The 18,592-nt window shown below is 45.8% G+C and overlaps 1 protein-coding gene and 1 long non-coding RNA gene across 4 annotated transcripts in view; one reads left to right on the top strand and one right to left on the bottom strand.

Annotated features, from left to right (window-relative positions):
- The window catches only part of IL23A (interleukin 23 subunit alpha), a 39,866-nt gene that overhangs the window by 10,395 nt on the left and 10,879 nt on the right, over positions 1-18,592 (bottom strand). The window contains exons 1-2 of one of the 3 annotated variants that reach the window (XM_083599534.1): positions 7,092-8,326; positions 701-784 (exon numbers count right to left, since the gene is read on the bottom strand). In XM_083599534.1, the coding sequence (XP_083455660.1) occupies positions 701-784; positions 7,092-7,277 (270 nt within the window). In that variant the 5' untranslated portion in view covers positions 7,278-8,326. Of the gene's footprint in view, positions 1-700; positions 785-899; positions 1,619-7,091; positions 8,327-18,592 lie in introns of those variants that run through there. The other 2 variants (XM_083599535.1, XM_083599536.1) reach the window with 2 other exon arrangements.
- On the top strand, positions 2,243-8,057 carry LOC310756017. Its single transcript, XR_014544647.1, has 3 exons — positions 2,243-4,043; positions 6,029-6,150; positions 6,871-8,057. It is a non-coding gene; the product is annotated as an uncharacterized lncRNA (long non-coding RNA).

Here is an 18,592-nt window from a genome sequence, read left to right as displayed (position 1 = left end):
TCAGAAGGCCGGCAGTTCGAATCCCCGCAACGGAGTGAGCTCCTGTTGCTCGGTCCCTGCTCCTGCCAACCTAGCAGTTCAAAAGCACATCAAAGTGCAAGTAGCTAAATGGGTACCACTCCGGCGGGAAGGTAAACGGCGTTTCCATATGCTGCTCTGGTTCGCCAGAAGCGGCTTGGTCATGCTGGCCACATGACCTAGAAGCTCTACGCCGGCTCCCTCGGCCAGTAAAGTGAGATGAGCGCCGCAACCCCAGAGTCGGCCACGACTGGACCTAATGGCCAGGGGTCCCTTTACCTTTACCCAAGGTACCTTTAGTCTATCTTCAAGTTGGGGGGGAGGCATTGCATGCACCCCCACGCGGCGGTGTTTGCAGGGCCCATTAAAGGGTTGATTGCGGGAGTCCCTGGCCCTAGTGCGGCGGCATGTAGGTCAAACTCCCGGTGGAGGTAAGGTGGGAGGACATGCTGTGTAAGTTTGTCCTTTACAGTCCCCTCCAACTGTTCCACATTGCCCTGGACATCCTCAGTCCCAGATGGGCTGAGAGGGTTACATGCCAAGGCCTATGCCAAATTTCCCACATTCTGAAGTTAAATAAAGTTGTGGCCAATTTGAACCCATACTTTGGTCTCTTGTCTCTCTCTTTGGGGGGTAGGCTCCACGGACAGGGTTCAGCGCGTGTGCTCGCAAAAACACTTACCATTTTATTATTGTCCAACGAATCTGGATCACATTTGTCACTGCATTCAATCCTCTGGGGAAGTGAAACACTCGTATTTGCCTCCTGGGGGGGGTGATAAAGAGAAACTTGGTGTAAATATGTATCTTGAGCAGGCCTGAAGCCCCGCTTCTGGTATTCCTCCTGCCTTGCGTTCCACCTTACAATCTCTCTTTCTCACCTCTGTTGTTTCATTCATTTTTGCGGGAAATTCCCTTATTCCAGCGCCATTTCCCGCTGCTTCCCGCTATCCCAGATTGTTAGATATCCCGTAGACTGTCCCCCGGACAGGTGAGGCTGCTGATCCCTTATTTTCAAGGCTGCTGATCTCTTATTTTCAAATCTGAAAGTTGACAGCTATGTGCTTTGCACCTTGAGTACTTTTACCTGGATGATATGCGCCTTTGAGCTCAGATAATAAATAGCAGACAGTGTTCTGGGGCAGCAGCACTCCCCTGGGCTCTGTTCAGTTGTGCTGCTGCTGTATACTGGGAGGTAGAGAGAGGTAGGGGGGAGATGGCAGAGAGGTTGGTGCCGCGGTGCAAATGCATCAGGGGGATCTGTTCCTGTACTCCTGCCAGTGTCTGTTTGCACCGTGCCAACCTTTTTGTTCCCCTTCTGCCTCCCAGTAAACATCCACCACATGACCGGGGGTCAGGGGAATGGCCTGTTCACTACGCTGTCTCAGACCCTCCAAGTGTCCCTATTTTCCAGGGATAATCCCAGTTTTACAGAAGCCGTCCCAGATTCTGATTTGATCCTGGAATGTTCTGCTTTCCCTTAGGACTTCTCTATTTTCATCGGAGAAATGTTGAAGGGTATGGAGTTATGCGATGCCTGAGCCAATGAGATAAGTAACTATATAGAGCCTTTAGAAGATATCTGAAGGCATCCCTGTATAAGAAAGTTTTAAAACATGTTTTATATTTTTATATAAGTTGGAAGCCACCCAGAGAGGCGGTGTATAACTAATAAAATTATTACAGTGGTACGTCGGGTTACATACGCTTCAGGTTACACACTCCACTAAGCCAGCAATAGTGCTTCAGGTTAAGAACTTTGCTTCAGGATAAGAACAGAAATCGGGCTCCAGCGGCGGGGCGGCAGCAGGAGGCCCCATTAGCTAAAGTGGTGCTTCAGGTTAAGAACAGTTTCAGGTTAAGAACGGACCTCCGAAACGAATTAAGTACTTAACCCGAGGTACCACTGTATTATTATTAAGGAACAGGACGTCCCTATTTTCATTGGAGAAATGTTGGAGGATATGCTGTCTGCTCTTGCTGGTAATGCTACTTGGTTGCCTGGAGGGAGGGTAATGAGGTGTTTGTGTGTGTAGAAACTAGCCTACTAGCCTCAGGTAATATATTCAGGTGCTTGGCCCACCTTTGTCTCTGATTCCACCCACCACTGACATGAAGGTTGCTCAGAAAGGAATGCAGCTTACAAGCTAGAAAAGGTTTGCAGCAGGCACTTCCCGGGTACCTGTCAACCTGTCACTTTCTTTATGTGTCAGATCATCCCGTTTGCCCCTAATATTGGAAACAGTCCAACGGATCTTAGCTACACATCTACACATAGCCGAGTGGGCATTTGAACCCTGGTCTCCCAGGTCCTAATCCAACTCTAACCTCTGCACTACTCTCTCTAATGCTGATGGCAGCCCTTCTCCCTTCTAGAGTTGCCTGGTTCTCCTTTGCATCTAGTTACTCGAGAGCAGGGGTGGCCAGGCTGCGGCCCTCCTGATATTGTTAGACTCCTCATACTTGGCCAGCAGTCAAGGACGATGGGAGTTGTACTGGCTTAGAGTGAGCAGATTAGAAACCATCCAAAGATATAAGTCCTAGTTCTAGATCATTATGGTTCAGCAGTCCACAGTAAGGTTAAGGTTCAGTAAGGTTAAAACCATCTGAAGCATTAGGTTGCATCTGAGTGGTGGAATTTTAATTATTAGACTCGCAGGCTTTCTCAAACTTGGCCCTCCAGATGTTTCCTGGCCTACAACTCCCACAATCCCTAGCTAGCAGGACCAGTGGTTAGGAATGGTGGGAGTTGTAGTCTCAAAACATCTGGAGGGCCGAGTCTGAGAAAGCCTGTTTAGAGAATGGTAAAAGTATGGAGTTTCCGCTCACAATCATGTGAAATCGAGGACCAATTATGCTGCAATATTAGAATATTAAACGGGGGGAAACAAACAAACAGCAATTGCTTCACCTCACAAGGTTTCAAAACAAAGAGGAACGAGAGAGAATGCGAAACTTTTAAAACCACATGCGAGGAGGAGTTGCTGTTTTCAAAATGTGCTGGGTCAGACTTCATTGTTCGTTCGTCGCTGTGAAGAGAGCCGTGGGAAATGTTCCGTGCAGTTGTTTGTGTAATTCTTAACCCCCTGCTAAATGTCACTGGGTAAAGATGCTAGCTTGTCATGCGACACAGTCAAGTACCTTGTGTCACATCCTACACAGTTGAATGTCTTGAGACTGACATGTGGCAAGGGTGGAGAAACTCAACAAGACAGGGATGCTATATATAACAAATGCAAAGAAAACTGGTGTGCGCATGTGCCCTGCTTTGTTTTATTTCACCAATTATTGAAAGGTATAAAAGCTGTCAAAACCCTTTGCTCGGAGCAGTTCCCTTCAGTTTGACTCTGGGGGCGCTGCCCTGCTGCAGCAGTAAATAAAGAGGGTATTTATGGCCTCGGCTATTATTTAAACCAGTGTTTCCCAAACTTGCATCACCAGCTGTTGTGGTGTTTTTTTTGGACTACAACACCCATCATCCCTAGCTAGCAGAACCAGTCGTCAGGGATGATGGGAATTGTAGTCCCAAAACAGCTGGCGCCCTAATCTTGGGAAACACTGATTTAAACTGATCCCTGCCTGGGGACAAACTGAGGGGAGTGGGTCTTCCTTGACATGGGTAACTGAAAGTGTTTGATATTTTGAAAGGACAATTTAATGCCAGAAAATTCTGGAATGACTTTATAGGAGAACATTGCTCATTAACCATTTTGTTGTTCTTCTCCTTCTCTTCCTCCACTTGTGCCGGGGGGCAGTCTTTGCTAATCTTTCGTAATATGGCGCCCTCTGCGAGGCCAAAATTTGGCGCCCCCAAATGGATCTTCTCAATTATGGATCTTTCTCCATTTTTGTGCCCCTTCAACTTGTGGCATAACACCCTAAATCTGCCACTACTTGTCTACACCAGCGGGTGGTAGTGACTCTGGATTAAGGCTACAATCCTATGCGCATTTACCCAGGAATAACAACAACTGAAAATAGTGGGACTTACTTTTGACTGAAGTAAACATGAATAGGATTGCACTGTAAGTAACATGGAGTAGAGGACTGTGAACTTATGTATGTGGTCTGAAGATAATCACTACCTTTTGTCTCTCGTTAAAGTAGGGGTGTTGGTGGTCCTTCACATATTATTGGACTCACAACTCCCAGTAGCCCCAGGCAACATGCCCAATGATTAGGGTGATATGAACTGGTGTACCAGTGGTAGAGATGGTTGAATCCATCTATTTCAGTTTTTCTTTTTCCCAGTCAGATTCAGTTCCCCAGAATTCCACACACATCATCATCACCAGGAAACTACACCAGCGTTTTAGCACTGATTCCTCCCAATAGACACATGCTTGTATGCAGTTTTGCCAAATACATCTTTTGCAGAACAATTTTGGAATGTTTCGAACTCCTTTTCAAGGGGACAAAGTCAGCCTAACATTGGGCACAATCTCGTTGGCTATCCCTTTATTTAGGGCTGTTTTTAGCTGAGCCTGTGTTTTAATGGTTTACGGCAGCAGTTTTCAACCTTTTCGTGTCCACAGCTCCCTTGACCAACTACAGTGGTACCTCAGGTTAAGTACTTAATTCGTTCCGGAGGTCCATTCTTAACCTGAAACTGTTCTTAACCTGAAGCACCACTTTAGCTAATGGGGCCTCCTGCTGCTGCTGCGCTGCCGGAGCACAATTTCTGTTCTCATCCTGAAGCAAAGTTCTTAACCTGAAGCACTATTTCTGGGTTAGTGGAGTCTGTAACCTGAAGCGTATGTAACCCGAGGTACCACTGTACAGTCGTACCTTGGTTCGCGAATGCCTTGCAACTCGGAACGTTTTGGCTCCCGAATTCCGCAAACCCGGAAGTGAGTGTTCCAGTTTGCAAACATTTTTTGGACGCCGAACGTCCGACGCGGCTTCCGAGTGAGTGCAGGAAGTTCCTGCAGACAATCCGAAGCCATGCCTTGGTTTTCAAACGTTTTCAGAAGTCGAAGAGACTTCTGGAACAGATTCTGTTTGAGAACCAAGGTACGACTGTACATTCTTTCTGCAGCACCCCTGTGGGGGTCAGGAACCCAGTCGTGTCACCCCTTGCCTGCAGAGCCAGCAGCCCCTCACCCTTTTTCAAACACCCTTGTGGAGTGTTCCCTCAGCCTCCTCTCTTCTCCCCTCTCCTTGGGAGTCCTCTGGGCAGCTGCTGCCCCTGGTCTCTGACCTGCCCCCCTCGTCCCAAAGCGAGGTGCCTCCTCACACTGCCCCACAGGGGCCTGAGAAGCACCCCCTGGCCAGCCCCAGAGGCATCATTTGCCTGGGGAGCTTGTAGCCACGGAGGCTGCGACAAACAGCTGTGCAAGCCTTTGGGAGGCAGAGACAGGAGAGGGCATCAGAGGAGGGAGGGAAGGAAAGAGGGACAGAGGCCAGTGTTGCCCGTGGCACCCATGTCCACCATTCAAGGCACCCCAGGGTGCCACAGCACACTGGTTGAAAACCACCAGTTTACAGTGCTGCTGTTTTAGAATCGCACTCCTCCCCTTAAATTGTTTAATCTTCTGCCAAGAGGAATTAACCAGGTGCCTTCTGTGCCAACTTTTAAACGTGTGCAGAATATCTTTCTATTCTGCCAAGCCTATGCAGGCAATTAAGAATATTTCCTTCCACAGTGGTTAATGGATGTCTGTATTTTGTTTTTGTTTTTTTATATGGATTTTGTTGTACATATTTAATTTTTATTGCTACAAACCACTGACATACTTTTAATGATATATTTTTATGAATAGAATAATAATAACTAAAACTAGTTTTATAGGAGTGTCCTGCCAGATTATGACAAGTTTTCAGCAGCTGTATAAAATGTCTATGTTTTATTGAAATGGATAGAACAGTTTTATGTATAAGCCACTTTATGAGGGTTTTCTCTGAAAGACAGTATGGGGGGGATTAAATAAATATAACTAAATATAAATGCAAAAGAGTGGCTCCACCACTAGGGATGGGGGAAGAAAGTCAATCTAGTTCTCATTGACAGGTGAATCTCCCTAATCTGCACTTTCTAAAACAATATGAGAACCAAAAGATAGCCATCCTTTGAACTTCTCCGAATTATGCAATGCCAACATGGGCATAAAAATGCATATACTGAAGTAAAGTGTGAGTATAAATGCATAAAATGGTGAAAATAACATATCAGAAATGCTTCATATTATGGGAAATTGGTTTGCAGGTAACAACAACAACAACAACAACAACATAATTTTTTGTACCCTGCCTATCTGACTGGGTTGCCCCAGCCATTCTGGCAGCTTCCAACAAATATAAAAGCATAATAAAACATCAAACATTAAAAACTTCCCTAAACAAGGCTGCCTTCAGATGTCTTCTGAAATTTGTATTTACGTATCTCCTTGACATCTGATGGGAGGGCGCTCCACAGGGTAGGAGCCACTACCAAGAAGGCCCTTTGCCTGGTTCCCTGTAACTTCGTTCCATATATATCAGTGCAAAATTGCATACAAAATGCTGGTTGCACTAAAATGCTGGTGCATTTTCATGAGGACTTTGAAAAAACAAATCGCAAACTGAGGTGGAAATGTGGAGAACTGTACTTCATAATTAAAAAAAAGGGAAGACACAGAAAAACTGAAATGGATAGATTTGACCATTCATCTCCATCTCTAAACCGCAACCTTTCCCCTCTAGGTCACTTTTCTGTGAGGGATGCTCAATCATGGAATGCCCCACAAATGAACTTTTCTGAACCCTAAGCCAGTCTGGGGAAAGAACGGTTCTGCTTTCAGGCTAATTGTCAGTGTCCGTTCTTTGCTATCCTTTAATTCATTTCCCTACCAAACTCGCTCCTTTACATTCCAGCCCTCCACTGGCACGCGTCCCCAATGTTTGCCAATTCAGGATACCATTTCATGTGCATCTGACAAAGTGGTCCGGAAAAAGCATAGGCCATAATAAACCGGCCTTTAAAAGTGTCGCGATGCAAAGGTCTTCGCTGTTGGAGCTCTGTCGCGATCCACGCTCCTCTTTGGAACCTCAGACTGCTTTGCTGAGCGAAAGCAATGAATTCTATTTTTACTCACCACCATCACCTTCTCCTCTAGCCTCAGCTTCCACAACTCGCTGAGTATCTCCTGAGAGGCATCTTTGCAATCCTTCCAGGAAGGCATGTTTTCCCTGGGCAGCCTCATCCCCCTGGAAGCAGCAACCAGTAGCAGCAAGAAGCCCAGAAGACAGCTTGCCCTGAGGTTCCTTGAGTTGTTCTGCATCTCTGAGGAATTCAGATAGAGCCTGGGATGATTCACGAGGACTTGCCTTGAGACTGATTGTTTGAGGAACCAGGATCCCTCTATTTATATTCTCTGCCACAGGTTGACTCAGGCAAATAGTGGGGATTTCCCTTCTGGGCCTGACAGGTGGGGATTGTACTACAACTGCAGTGATGTCAGGGAGCAGAGCTAAGTCCAGCAGATCCCATTCATGGTGACAGTGACACTGCTAAGTCCACTGGAAGAAAAGCAGAAGTGATACCGTGGTCTGGGCACTCCAGTGTGGATTGTGGGTCACCTCAGAAATTGGTTCATTTGCCTAATGGGTTCAGAGCGTAGGCATCTCCAAGCAGGGTGGGCAAAGCACAAAACTCCCTTTTTTCTCCCTACCTGCACACAGAAAATCCAAATCATACATCATCTAATACCTATGTCAGAAAATTATCCGGGAAGAGGAAACCAAGAAGCTGGTCTTCTATTTCCCCAGCTCCCACCAGGCCCTCAGCGCCCCTTTCTCCACCACACATACAAAACCCTCCTTTAAAAAAATAAAACAAAAAAAATAAAGCCCCTGTTATTTTCAAACCAGTCAAAAAAATGACAGGCAATTGCAAATGTAATAACATTGCTGGTGATGTGAGCACATGACGTCATAGAATCATCCAGATGCAGATCAATGTCAAACATGTCTTTTCACAAGTGGCCAGGCATGGTCAGTAGTTGTTGCCTCTATCCCGATGTGTCGATGAATTGAATAAAGGAATAGCAAGCGGTGGAAAATTTTGTCTGTTTTTGTGGGTGCTTTTTGAAGTTGACAGGTTTATTCCTCAGCTGAAGCAACAGTCCAAACCTGACCATATCGTGAGTCGAGGGAATGATGCTCCCGCTCCTCCAGTGCATTATCTCTAGATGCACTGGCAGTAAAAGATGAAGCAACAAGTCTTTAAAGACAACATCTTGGTTAGTTTCTTAAATAAGTTCAATAGGGCTAAGGCTGGTGGCGTATTCAAAGGCTGATCTGTGAAAAAGGGTGGTTTCAGAAAATAAAATTGTCCCTAGGGCATGGCCACCACACGTGGAGATAAGTCCCAAGCTCGCCACAAGATCTTCAACAGTCTGGGGTGGCTTTTTTGGTGTACTTTCTGTAATCCTAATACCCAAGTCCTATCTCCTGCCTTTCACCCGTTTTTTTAAAAAAACAGAAGCCTACAAGCAGAGCAATAAACACAATAACAGAGTTGCCCGTTCAAATGTTCACTCTGGTTGCATCCAGATGACTTTTTGTTGAGCATTTTTCCTGATTTGTTTGCAGGAAGGTTAGACGATTTTTGCTATTTATTGAGCACACATTCTGCTTTGTTTTCAGGAAGCTTAGATGGTGCCAATATTTTTCTACACTTTCCAGTGCATTCACCTTCACTTTCCTTATTGCAAAAAGTCCAGAGAGAGGGGCTGTTGTGCAAGAGCAGTTATCACCTGAATTTTCCAATATGTGAATTGAATTCTACATGAAAATAGTGACAATGTGGAAGCTCCCTCTGTTATTGGCTGAGTGGTTTGTTTGCCACTGTTGACAGAAGTACTGTTTTCATCCCAGAGCTCTGGATAGCTTCTCTTTTCCTTTCAATTTTCAGTGTTCAAGCCTAAAGGGTTTAAAGTTTAGCAGTATCATATTGAATTAAGCCCAGAAATTAACTAAAAATGAATGGGAAGAAGAGCAATATAAGACAATGGAGCACCCATTTTTGCCACGTCCTCAATCAGCTGAAGTTTCTGAACTGTCTTCAATGGCAGCCCAAGGGAAGAACATTATAGTTGTCAAATTAAGAATTCAAAATTCAAATGAGGACCTCACCTCAAGTGAAGTTACAGGGAACCTGGCCGAGGGCCTTCTGAAGAAGCATCTCCACCCCCATTGCTCAGCTCAGACACTGAGGTCCAGCTCCAAGGATCACTGCGAGAAGTGATGTTACAGGGAACCAGGCAGAGAGCCTTCTCAGTAGTGGCACCCGTCCTATGGAACGCCCTCCCATCAGATGTCAAGGAAATGAACAACTATCTGACTTTTAGAAGACCCCTGAAGGCAGCCCTGTAGCAGGAAATTTAAAATGTTTGATGTTTTATTGCAGGCATGTCCAACAGGTAGATCGTGAACTACCGGTAGATCACTTGATGTCTGTGGTAGATCACTGGTAGATCAGTGGCTCCCCGCAAAGAAGCTAAAAAACTTTGGCTCCCCTAAAAAAAGCTCAACATATTTTCCTGCACCCCTAAAATGACCTGAACCACCAAAAGGCCCACAAGGCTTTCCTTCCTAAAAAAAAGTTCAACGTCGCTTTCCTCTTCCCTAAAGAAGCTCAACAACTTTGACCTGAACCCCCCAAAAGGGGGTAGATCACTGCCAGTTTTTAACTCTGTGAGTAGATCACACTCTCTTGGAAATTTGCCATCCCTGTTATTTATATTTTTAATATTTTGTTGAAAGCCACCCAGAGTGGCTGGGGAAACCCAGCCAGATGGGTGGGGTATTATTAATCATCATCATCATCATCATCATCATCATCATCATCATCATCATAGCGTTGGCTTCCACATTTCTGCTTGCACCTAACCCAGATCAGTTTATTAATCCATACATATAGCATTGACATTGTGCTTGGCACTGTACAGCAGTGTTCTTCAACCTTGGATCCCTAGATGTTTGATCACAACTCTCATCATTCCCAGCCAACTTAGACAAGGGTCAGGAGTGATGGAAGTTGTAGCTCAACAGCATCTAAGAGAACAGTGCTGTAAAGTGAAATGGCCCATGTTTAAATGCTTCACAATATACATTGGAGGAGAGGGGGATAGATAGAGAGATTAGCAATAGTGGAAAGGGTTTCAGGGGCCAGGAGTTGGCTTCACCTGCTGAGCAGCAGCCTGAAGGAGCAGAAGGTGAAGTGACTCCACCTACTGCTGATCAGCCTTCATGCTTCTGATGGGAACCACCTGGTTCCAGCTTTCTTAAGCAGTGCTTCCAGCCTCAGTAAGTTGCTGGAAACATTAACATTCGTTGTTCCTGACCAGGCCTTGCTGCTTCTTGCTTCTCATGACCTTGGACCCTCGGCTTTCTTGACCCCCAGATCGTCTGACTATGCGAACTGAGATAACTCCTGACCTTAGGACTGGATTGTACAAACAAACTCTACTAACACCAAACACTGTTGTTAAAACGGAAAGGGGGCAAACCATCACAAGAGGTTTGAAATTTTGGGAGGTTGGACAGTTACAATGGACTCGTTTCAGTGGTGGGGTGCACATTTTAATTCCTATTTATTTATTATTATTAAAAGGTAAAGGGACCCCTGACCATTAGGTCCAGTCGTGGCCGACTCTGGGGTTGCGGCGTTCATCTCACTTTATTGGCCGAGGGAGCCGGCGTACAGCTTCCGGGTCATGTGGCCAGCATGACTAAGCCGCTTCTGGCGAAGCAGAGCAGCGCATGGAAACGCCGTTTACCTTCCTGCCGGAGTGGCACCTACTTGCACTTGGATGTGCTTTTGAACTGCTAGGTTGGCAGGAGCAGGGACCGAGCAATGGGAGCTCACCCCGTCACGGGGATTCGAACTGCTGACCTTCTGATCGGCAAGTCCTAAGCTCCGTGGTTTAACCCACAGCGCCACCCGCGTCCCTCATTTATGATTATTACTTTGTTGAAATAAAATAATAATTATCTCCCTCCACTGAGCTCCTCTGTGGCTGGCAGCACATGCCTCTGACAAAGAGGCATGGGAGAATTAGGTTAAAAAACTACGTTTAAGGCGAGGGACAGGAGAAAATTGATTCAAGTATGCATTGTGTAGTGAAAGTGGGTCACGGTATGATCCTATGTATGTTGACTCAGAGTTAAGTTGCACTGTATTCGGTCGGATTTTCTCTGTTGTACCTGTGCATAGGATTGCAACCTAAATAGATGTTTTGCCTCCCTCCATCATACTAGGGCTCAGTGAAATTTATTAGCAGTAGATACAGGACAGAGGAAAGATGATGTTTTAGCATTGGCTTAGCAGGATTCACAAGGTGTTTAAATTAATCTGAAGAAGAAGAAGAAGAGGAGGAGTTTGGATTTGATATCCCACCTTTCACTCCCTTTAAGGAGTCTCAAAGCGGCTCACATTCTCCTTTCCCTTCCTTCCCCACAACAAACACTCTGTGAGGTGAGTGGGGCTGAGAGACTTCAGAGATGTGTGACTGGCCCAAGGTCACCCAGCAGCTGCATGTGGAGGGGCAGGGAAGCAAACCCGGTTCCCCAGATTACGAGACTACCGCTCTTAACCACTACACCACACTGGCTCTCTTATCTGTGGAGGATAAGAGCCATATGGGAACAACGAACCCCATATATCAGCCATAAACAGATTCTCTATACCCAGAGGTAATATTCCTCAGAATGCCGGCGGCAGGGCGGTATATTATATGTGAGATCTATTTCTATCACACACTACCTATGGACTTCCTGAAGACAACTGGTTGACTGCTTCAGGAAACAGGATCTGGGACTGGTCAAATCCAACAGATCTCTTTTTAAGATCCTGAGGTGGCAGTCAAAGGTTTTGTTTGCTCGAGTGTCTGAACTGAGAGTGAATGGCTAATAGGGAAACTGTGGCCCTTCAGATGTTGCGAGACTCCAGCTCCCACCAGCTGCAGCCAGTTAATAATAATAATAATAATAATAATAATAATAATAATAATAATAATAATTTATTATTTATACCCCGCCCATCTGGCTACTCTGGGCAGCTTCCAACAAAGATTAAAAATACATTAAAACATCAGTCATTTAAAACTTCCCTAAACAGGACTGCCTTCAGATGTCTTCTAAACGTCAGATGGGAGGGCGTTCCACAGGGTGGGTGCCACTACCGAGAAGGCCATCTGCCTGGTTCCCTGTAACTTGGCTTCTTGCAGTGAGGGAACCGCCAGAAGGCCCTCGGTGCTGGATCTCAGTGTCCAGGCAGAACGATGGGGTGGAGACACTCCTTCAGTTTGGTCATAGATGATGGGAGTTGTAGTCCATCTTTGACCTAATGCAATCAAACCTAACACACAGCATTAGTTGCCTATAACAGAATTATTGGAAGGGAGGGAGGAAGGGAGAGAAGGAGGAAGGTTAGAGAAGCATCTCATAAAGAGAGACAGCAGGTCACCCTCCATGTGTTTGTGTATGTATGGGTTGTTCAGACAACAACCTTTAATTACAGTGGTATTCAGGTTACATACGCTTCAGGTTACATACACTTCAGGTTACAGACTCCGTTAACCCAGAAATAGTGCTTCAGGTTAAGAACTTTGCTTCAGGATGAGAACAGAAATCGTGCTCCGGTGGCGCGGCAGCAGCAGGAGGCCCCATTAGCTAAAGTGGTGCTTCAGGTTAAGAACAGTTTCAGGTTAAGTACAGACCTCTGGAACGAATTAAGTACTTAACCTGAGGTACCACTGTATTCCATTAAAGTTTTGCACAGCACACTAGTAATACTCTTGCAGCACACTAGGGGGCCTTGACATAGAATTTCGGAATTGTTTCGAACCAAATACTGTAGATTTTCCTCAGATCTACTGCCAGAACCCAAGTACCGGTATTTTAATTGCCAGATGCTATTAGGCATCTGCTTTCAATCTATTTTGTTTGATTTTTAATCCATGTGATATTTAGCGCTTTGGATCAGCCACAGACTCGTGCTGGCACCAGTTACGTAAGTGCATTTCCTTGTGATCACTGTTCCTGCATGTGCACCACTTCTGAACTGAAGTGGCTTCACGTTCTGGGATGTCCCTTCTGGGAAGCTGAATGACGCCATGGAACAAAAGGCAGCTTTTGTCTTCCATCAGAACATTCAATTTCCTGTCCTCAAAACACTCTGACATAACCACAGGTGTGGGAAGGAATCGATGCAATATTTGTGACATCATAGTCCCCGTCAGCTCGCAGCGTTACTTTCACAAGTGCTGCAGTGAAACCGCACATACACTCATACAAATGGCTGCACTGAAACTTGCCTCCCTGGTAATGTACGCTACATGACATGGGGCAACACCCATTTTGAAAAAGCCTCTGGGCAACAGATTGTGCACATTAAAAGATGCATGGAGATAGCAAACGAAAAGGGATGGCAGGCGATGGCAGTGAGGATAATGTGAGCCTCTCTCTCTCTGCAGGATCTTAAGTTTCCTTGTATAACAAGGACTTTCTTCATCCACGGACACTTCCTGAAACGGGGCCTGAAACTATGACGGCCTTGGAGCTGACATAGTTAATTCCTTCTTGATAATGGGATGGAATTGGGAAAGAAAATGTTGCCCACCTCCCTCTGCTCTGAGTTTGACCAGTGTCAGTAGGTTGTTATTGTTTAGTCGTTTAGTCGTTTAGTCGTGTCCGACTCTTCGTGACCCCATGGACCAGAGCACGCCAGGCACTCCTGTCTTCTACTGCCTCCCGCAGTTTGGTCAGATTCATGTTTGTAGCTATGAGAACACTGTCCAACCATCTCGTCCTCTGTCGTCCCCTTCTCCTTACACCCTCCAACATCAGGGTCTTTTCCAGGGAGTCTTCTCTTCTCATGAGGTGGCCAAAGTATGGGAGCCTCAGCTTCAGGATCTGTCCTTCCAGTGAGCACTCAGGGCTGATTTCCTTAAGAATGGATAGGTTTGATCTTCTTGCAGTCCACGGGACTCTCAAGAGTCTCCTCCAGCACCATAATTCAAAAGCATCAATTCTTCGGCAATCAGCCTTCTTTATGGTCCAGCTCTCACTTCCATACATCACTACTGGGAAAACCATAGCTTTAACTATACGGACCTTTGTTGGCAAGGTATCAGTAGGTAGCATTTAGGAAATGGCAGCCACACCTTCTCTGGCGTCTCTTCAGTATCTCGGCCCTCTTCTCTCCAATCTTTCCCTCTTTCTCAGGTGGTGTACGCATGCCGTACTTTCAAAGCGCATTCATCCCCTTAAAAAATTATGGGCATTGTAGTTGACAACTCCTCACAGCGTTATGATCCCCAGCAACCCTTAACAAATGTCAGTCCCCAGGATTCTTTGAAGGAAACAATATATTTCAAAGTGTGTACACAGCCTAAGAATCTTCTCATTACTCCGAACCTCCTCAGATCAACGTTGGTTCCAGACAGGATGAGTGCCCTGTGCCCTTCACACATGGAAATTCGTTGCAGCGTCCACATAATGACCTTGGTATTAAAATGCCAGCCTGTGTTTTATTCCCATTTACGGTAATCCAAATTTACCCTTTCCGAGGGGAAATCCAGTAAGTTAAAAAAAACAACCAACCTGTTGCCAACAACCCATTTGTGATATCTCAATGACTCATTGGCATCTGGAAGCAAAGGACAGGATTTGACTAAGTTGTTGCGTGTGTGGAATGAGGTCTGCTCATACAACAAGACTTCCCCTGTCCTCCTGCCCCATAGGCCCTGTGTGCCCCTTAAATCTAGGGGAACCCTCAGAGCAGGTTTAAGGGGTGCATGAGGAACATGCAGGGGAGAAGTCTCATTGCATGAGCAGACCTTGTTCCACACAGACAAATACCCCACTTAGCCTATGTTGCATTCCCCCCGAAGTGTGGAATTGCTGTACGTTTTGCCATCATCCAATCATTGTCGTCCCCTCTTTTTCTGGTGGTTCTTCTATATTTTCTCAGTCCACATAAAGTCTGCCATTCTTTTCAGAAGAATGGAAGAGTATTACAATCTCCTCCTCCTGCAGGTAGACAGTGATTAGGTGGATGAACATATCAACAATGCAGCACATTTTCGCTATAATTTTTTCAGGTGCTATTTTATCACCCTGTTGTTTTTAATCTATGTTTTAATTTAAACACTTTTCTGGATGGATAGATAGATAGATGGAAAAGCATGGTGGAAAAGCATTTTAGAGCTGATTAAGAAGTTGATTATAGGAAAAAATAAATAAACGGGGTGATACCATGACACTAATCACAAAGATTATAGTGCATGTGTGCTTGTCATCAGATGGCTGCTCAGATGAACTGAACATTTCTCTTTCCTGCCTATGCCACACTCAAGGAACATAATGGGATATGAAAGAAGCTCAATACTTCCAGTAGTGTAGAAACTAGAAAACCAGTTGCTATTCTGCTTTCAGCTTACAGTGGAAGAGCAATGTTTAGGAATCACTGGGAGCCAGCCTACGGGAGCAGCCTTAAAACAAAAATACCAGCAGCAAAGAGAAGGGACAGTGAATGACGTGTGAGGAAGACGATGAGACAGCCTAACTGATGATGGCTGGTGTTCATGGAGACAGGGCGGAAGACAGGGAGCCCAAACCATAACTCGAGTCAGAGCCAATGTTGAGCCATCTCATTCTAGTTTTGTCTCCATCCTCGATGCTGAGTTTAACAAGGGCAACACTGAGATGGAAGAGGAGGAGAAGGAAGATAACAGCTAGGGACACTCTCTACGCAAGAAGGCAGGCGGGAAGCGACTGGCTGAAGGCAAACCAAGGTTGATGGGGCAGCTCCCCACGTGTCCTAATGGATAAGCCTCTACTGCAGTCAAGGCTGGATGGGAGATTGTCAGAAGCTCAAGGTGAGAGTGGCATCATCATTCCCTCTAGTTCAGAGATGAATGTTGGTCCCTATTTCACCAACACTGGACTATATCCACACAAAGAGAGAAAGGTATATGATATCTGGGAGAGCCCCAAGGCATAGTGGGGAAAACCCAAAGGGCAGGAAATATCCACAAATATTTCAAATGAATAGTAAGTATGGAAGTGGCGTTGGAATGACTGTTGGCGAGTGGGTGGAACAGGAGGACAGAGGGGTGCATTTAGTTTTTGAAGTAATTTTGCACTTCGGATGGCTCCATTTTCCCCACCCTCCCAGGCCTTGGGCAAATCATATGCTATGAGCCCCCATGAAGTAGACTCACCTGACTCCAGTGAAGGTTGTGTTGTGTTTCCACCAGCAACGTTCAGCCCGGACACTGAGGTCCATCCCTGAGGGCCTTCTGGCACTTCCCTCACGGCAAGAAGTGAAATTACAGGGAACCAAGCAGAGGGCCTTCTTGGTAGTGGCACCTGCCCTGTGGGAACACCCTCCCATCAGATGTCAAGCAGATAAAGAACTACACAGCTTTTAGAAGACATCTGAAGTCAGCCCTGTTTAGGGAAGTTTCTAATGTTTGATGTTTTATCATGTTTTTTACATGTGTTGGAAGCAGTCCATAGTGGCTGAGGCAACCCAGCCAGATGGGCAGGGTATTAATAACAATATAAATAATAATAATAATTGTTATTTCTGCCATTCATAGTCCACCCACACCACTGGCCTCTCAAATGCTAGGGGAACAGCAGGCAAAGCAGATTGGGGAGAGTCACACACTGAAGCGAGTATGATAAACTCACTAAGGACATTGACTGCATCCAGGCAGAAGGCCTCTTTGCAGTAGGAATGCACTACAGTGGTACCTCGGGTACTTAAGTACTTAATTTGTTCTGGAGGTCTGTACTTAACCTGAAACTGTTCTTAACCTGAAGCACCACTTTAGCTAATGGGGCCTCCTGCTGCTGCCGCACCGCCGGAGCACGATTTCTGTTCTCATCCTGAAGCAAAGTTCTTAACCTGAAGCACTATTTCTGGGTTAGCGGAGTCTGTAACCTGAAGCGTATGTAACCCGAGGTACCACTGTACTTCCTTCAAGTGCCTTTCTCAATCCACTGAGAAAGCAACAGAAAGGGTGAAGCAGCCTGGGGATTGCATTGTTTTGGAGTGCTATCCTTTCAGGCCTTGAGTCTTCTGTGGGTCTTGAACAGGTGACATTAGGGTTGTCAGGCAGGGATTCAGTCTGCATGCCACCTCGTGCTCTGGTGAGACACCTCCATGGTCTTCAACCTTCCTCAGAAATGGGTAGACTACAACTCCCATCATCCTTGATGGCTGTGGATGATGGGAGTTGTAGTCTACCCACAGCTGGGGACCAATGGACTCAAGGGAGCGGCTGCAGAAAGACCGAGCACACCAGCCAATGAAGCCTCCTTGTAGCAATAGGCTTGCCCCTCTCTTGGTTAACTCCTGTGCTGTTAATTCCTGCAAAAGGGTCTGCTTATTGGTCTGAGCAAGCCGGATACCTGCTCTTGCTGAATGCTAATTTATCTAATTAAATCCATTTGTTAATTGCTTCCTATGAAACATCTCAAAGCAATTAACAATAATAACATCAACAGTTTTTTTAAAAAAACATCCCGCAGAGGTACATCATCTTCATCTACAAAAACAATTCAAATCCAGTGCAGATACAGGCTACAATCAATCAATAATTCTCCATGGTCCCTTCGAAGTCTTCAATTCTATGATTCCACTTAAAAAGTTGGTTGAGAAAGAAAGGTCTTCCAAAACAAAACAAAAAACCCACAGTAGGATACAGATCACCTTTGCCTTCTTCCCCCTTTGCTTTGTGTTCTACAGCTCAGAATTCATGTGTGACACACTGAAATTTCCAAGGGTTCTGGGAAGTTTCTCTGTTATCCTTGATCCAGCAACGTTGATATGACATTCATAATGATGGAGGAAATTCTCGTTTCAGATGAAAAGCCTCTTTTAAATAAAGGATGTTCACTCTAGTGTTCCGGGTGCACAGAGCAGCAAAGGTTCTCAAAGCACCACCAATGTGCTATGTGAGCACGAACGACGAGGATCCTATTTCCTTAATAACTGCATTTAGCACTTGTGTTATTGAAGTGGTTGGCGCAAAAGTTACAGGTCTTTAGGGCATTATGGGACGCAGGTGGTGCTGTGGTCTAAACCACTGAGCCTAGGACTTGCCGATCATAATGTCGGCAGTTCGAATCCCCGCAACGGGGTGAGCTCCCATTGTTCGGTCCCTGCTCCTGCCCACCTAGCAGTTGAAAGCACGTCAAAGTGCAAGTAGATAAATAGGTACTTCTCCGGCGGGAAGGTAAACGGCGTTTCCGTGCGCTGCTCTGGTTTGCCAGAAGCGGCTTACTCATGCTGGCCGTATGACCCGGAAGCTGTACGCCGGCTCCCTCAGCCAATAAAGCGAGATGAGTGCCGCAGCCCCAGAGTCGTCCGCGACTGGACCTAACGGTCAGGGGTCCCTTTACCTTTACCTTTAGGGCATTATGAAATGCACGCCTAGATCCTAGAGTCAGAGGAAGTCATGGTGCTAGAAACCTTTGGAGGGAAAAGTGCTCTCTTTGGCGCAGGTCTTGCTTACAGGCGTCACTAATTCATGTGAGAACAGGATGCTGGACAAGATGGGACACAGGCCTGATTCCA

The sequence above is a fragment of the Podarcis filfolensis genome (genome assembly GCF_964270895.1).
Source record: "Podarcis filfolensis genome assembly, chromosome: 2".
Classification (NCBI taxonomy): Eukaryota; Metazoa; Chordata; class Lepidosauria; order Squamata; family Lacertidae; genus Podarcis; species Podarcis filfolensis.
The sequence above is the reverse complement of the archived record's forward strand: the minus strand, read 5'-3'. Positions and strand labels throughout refer to the sequence as shown.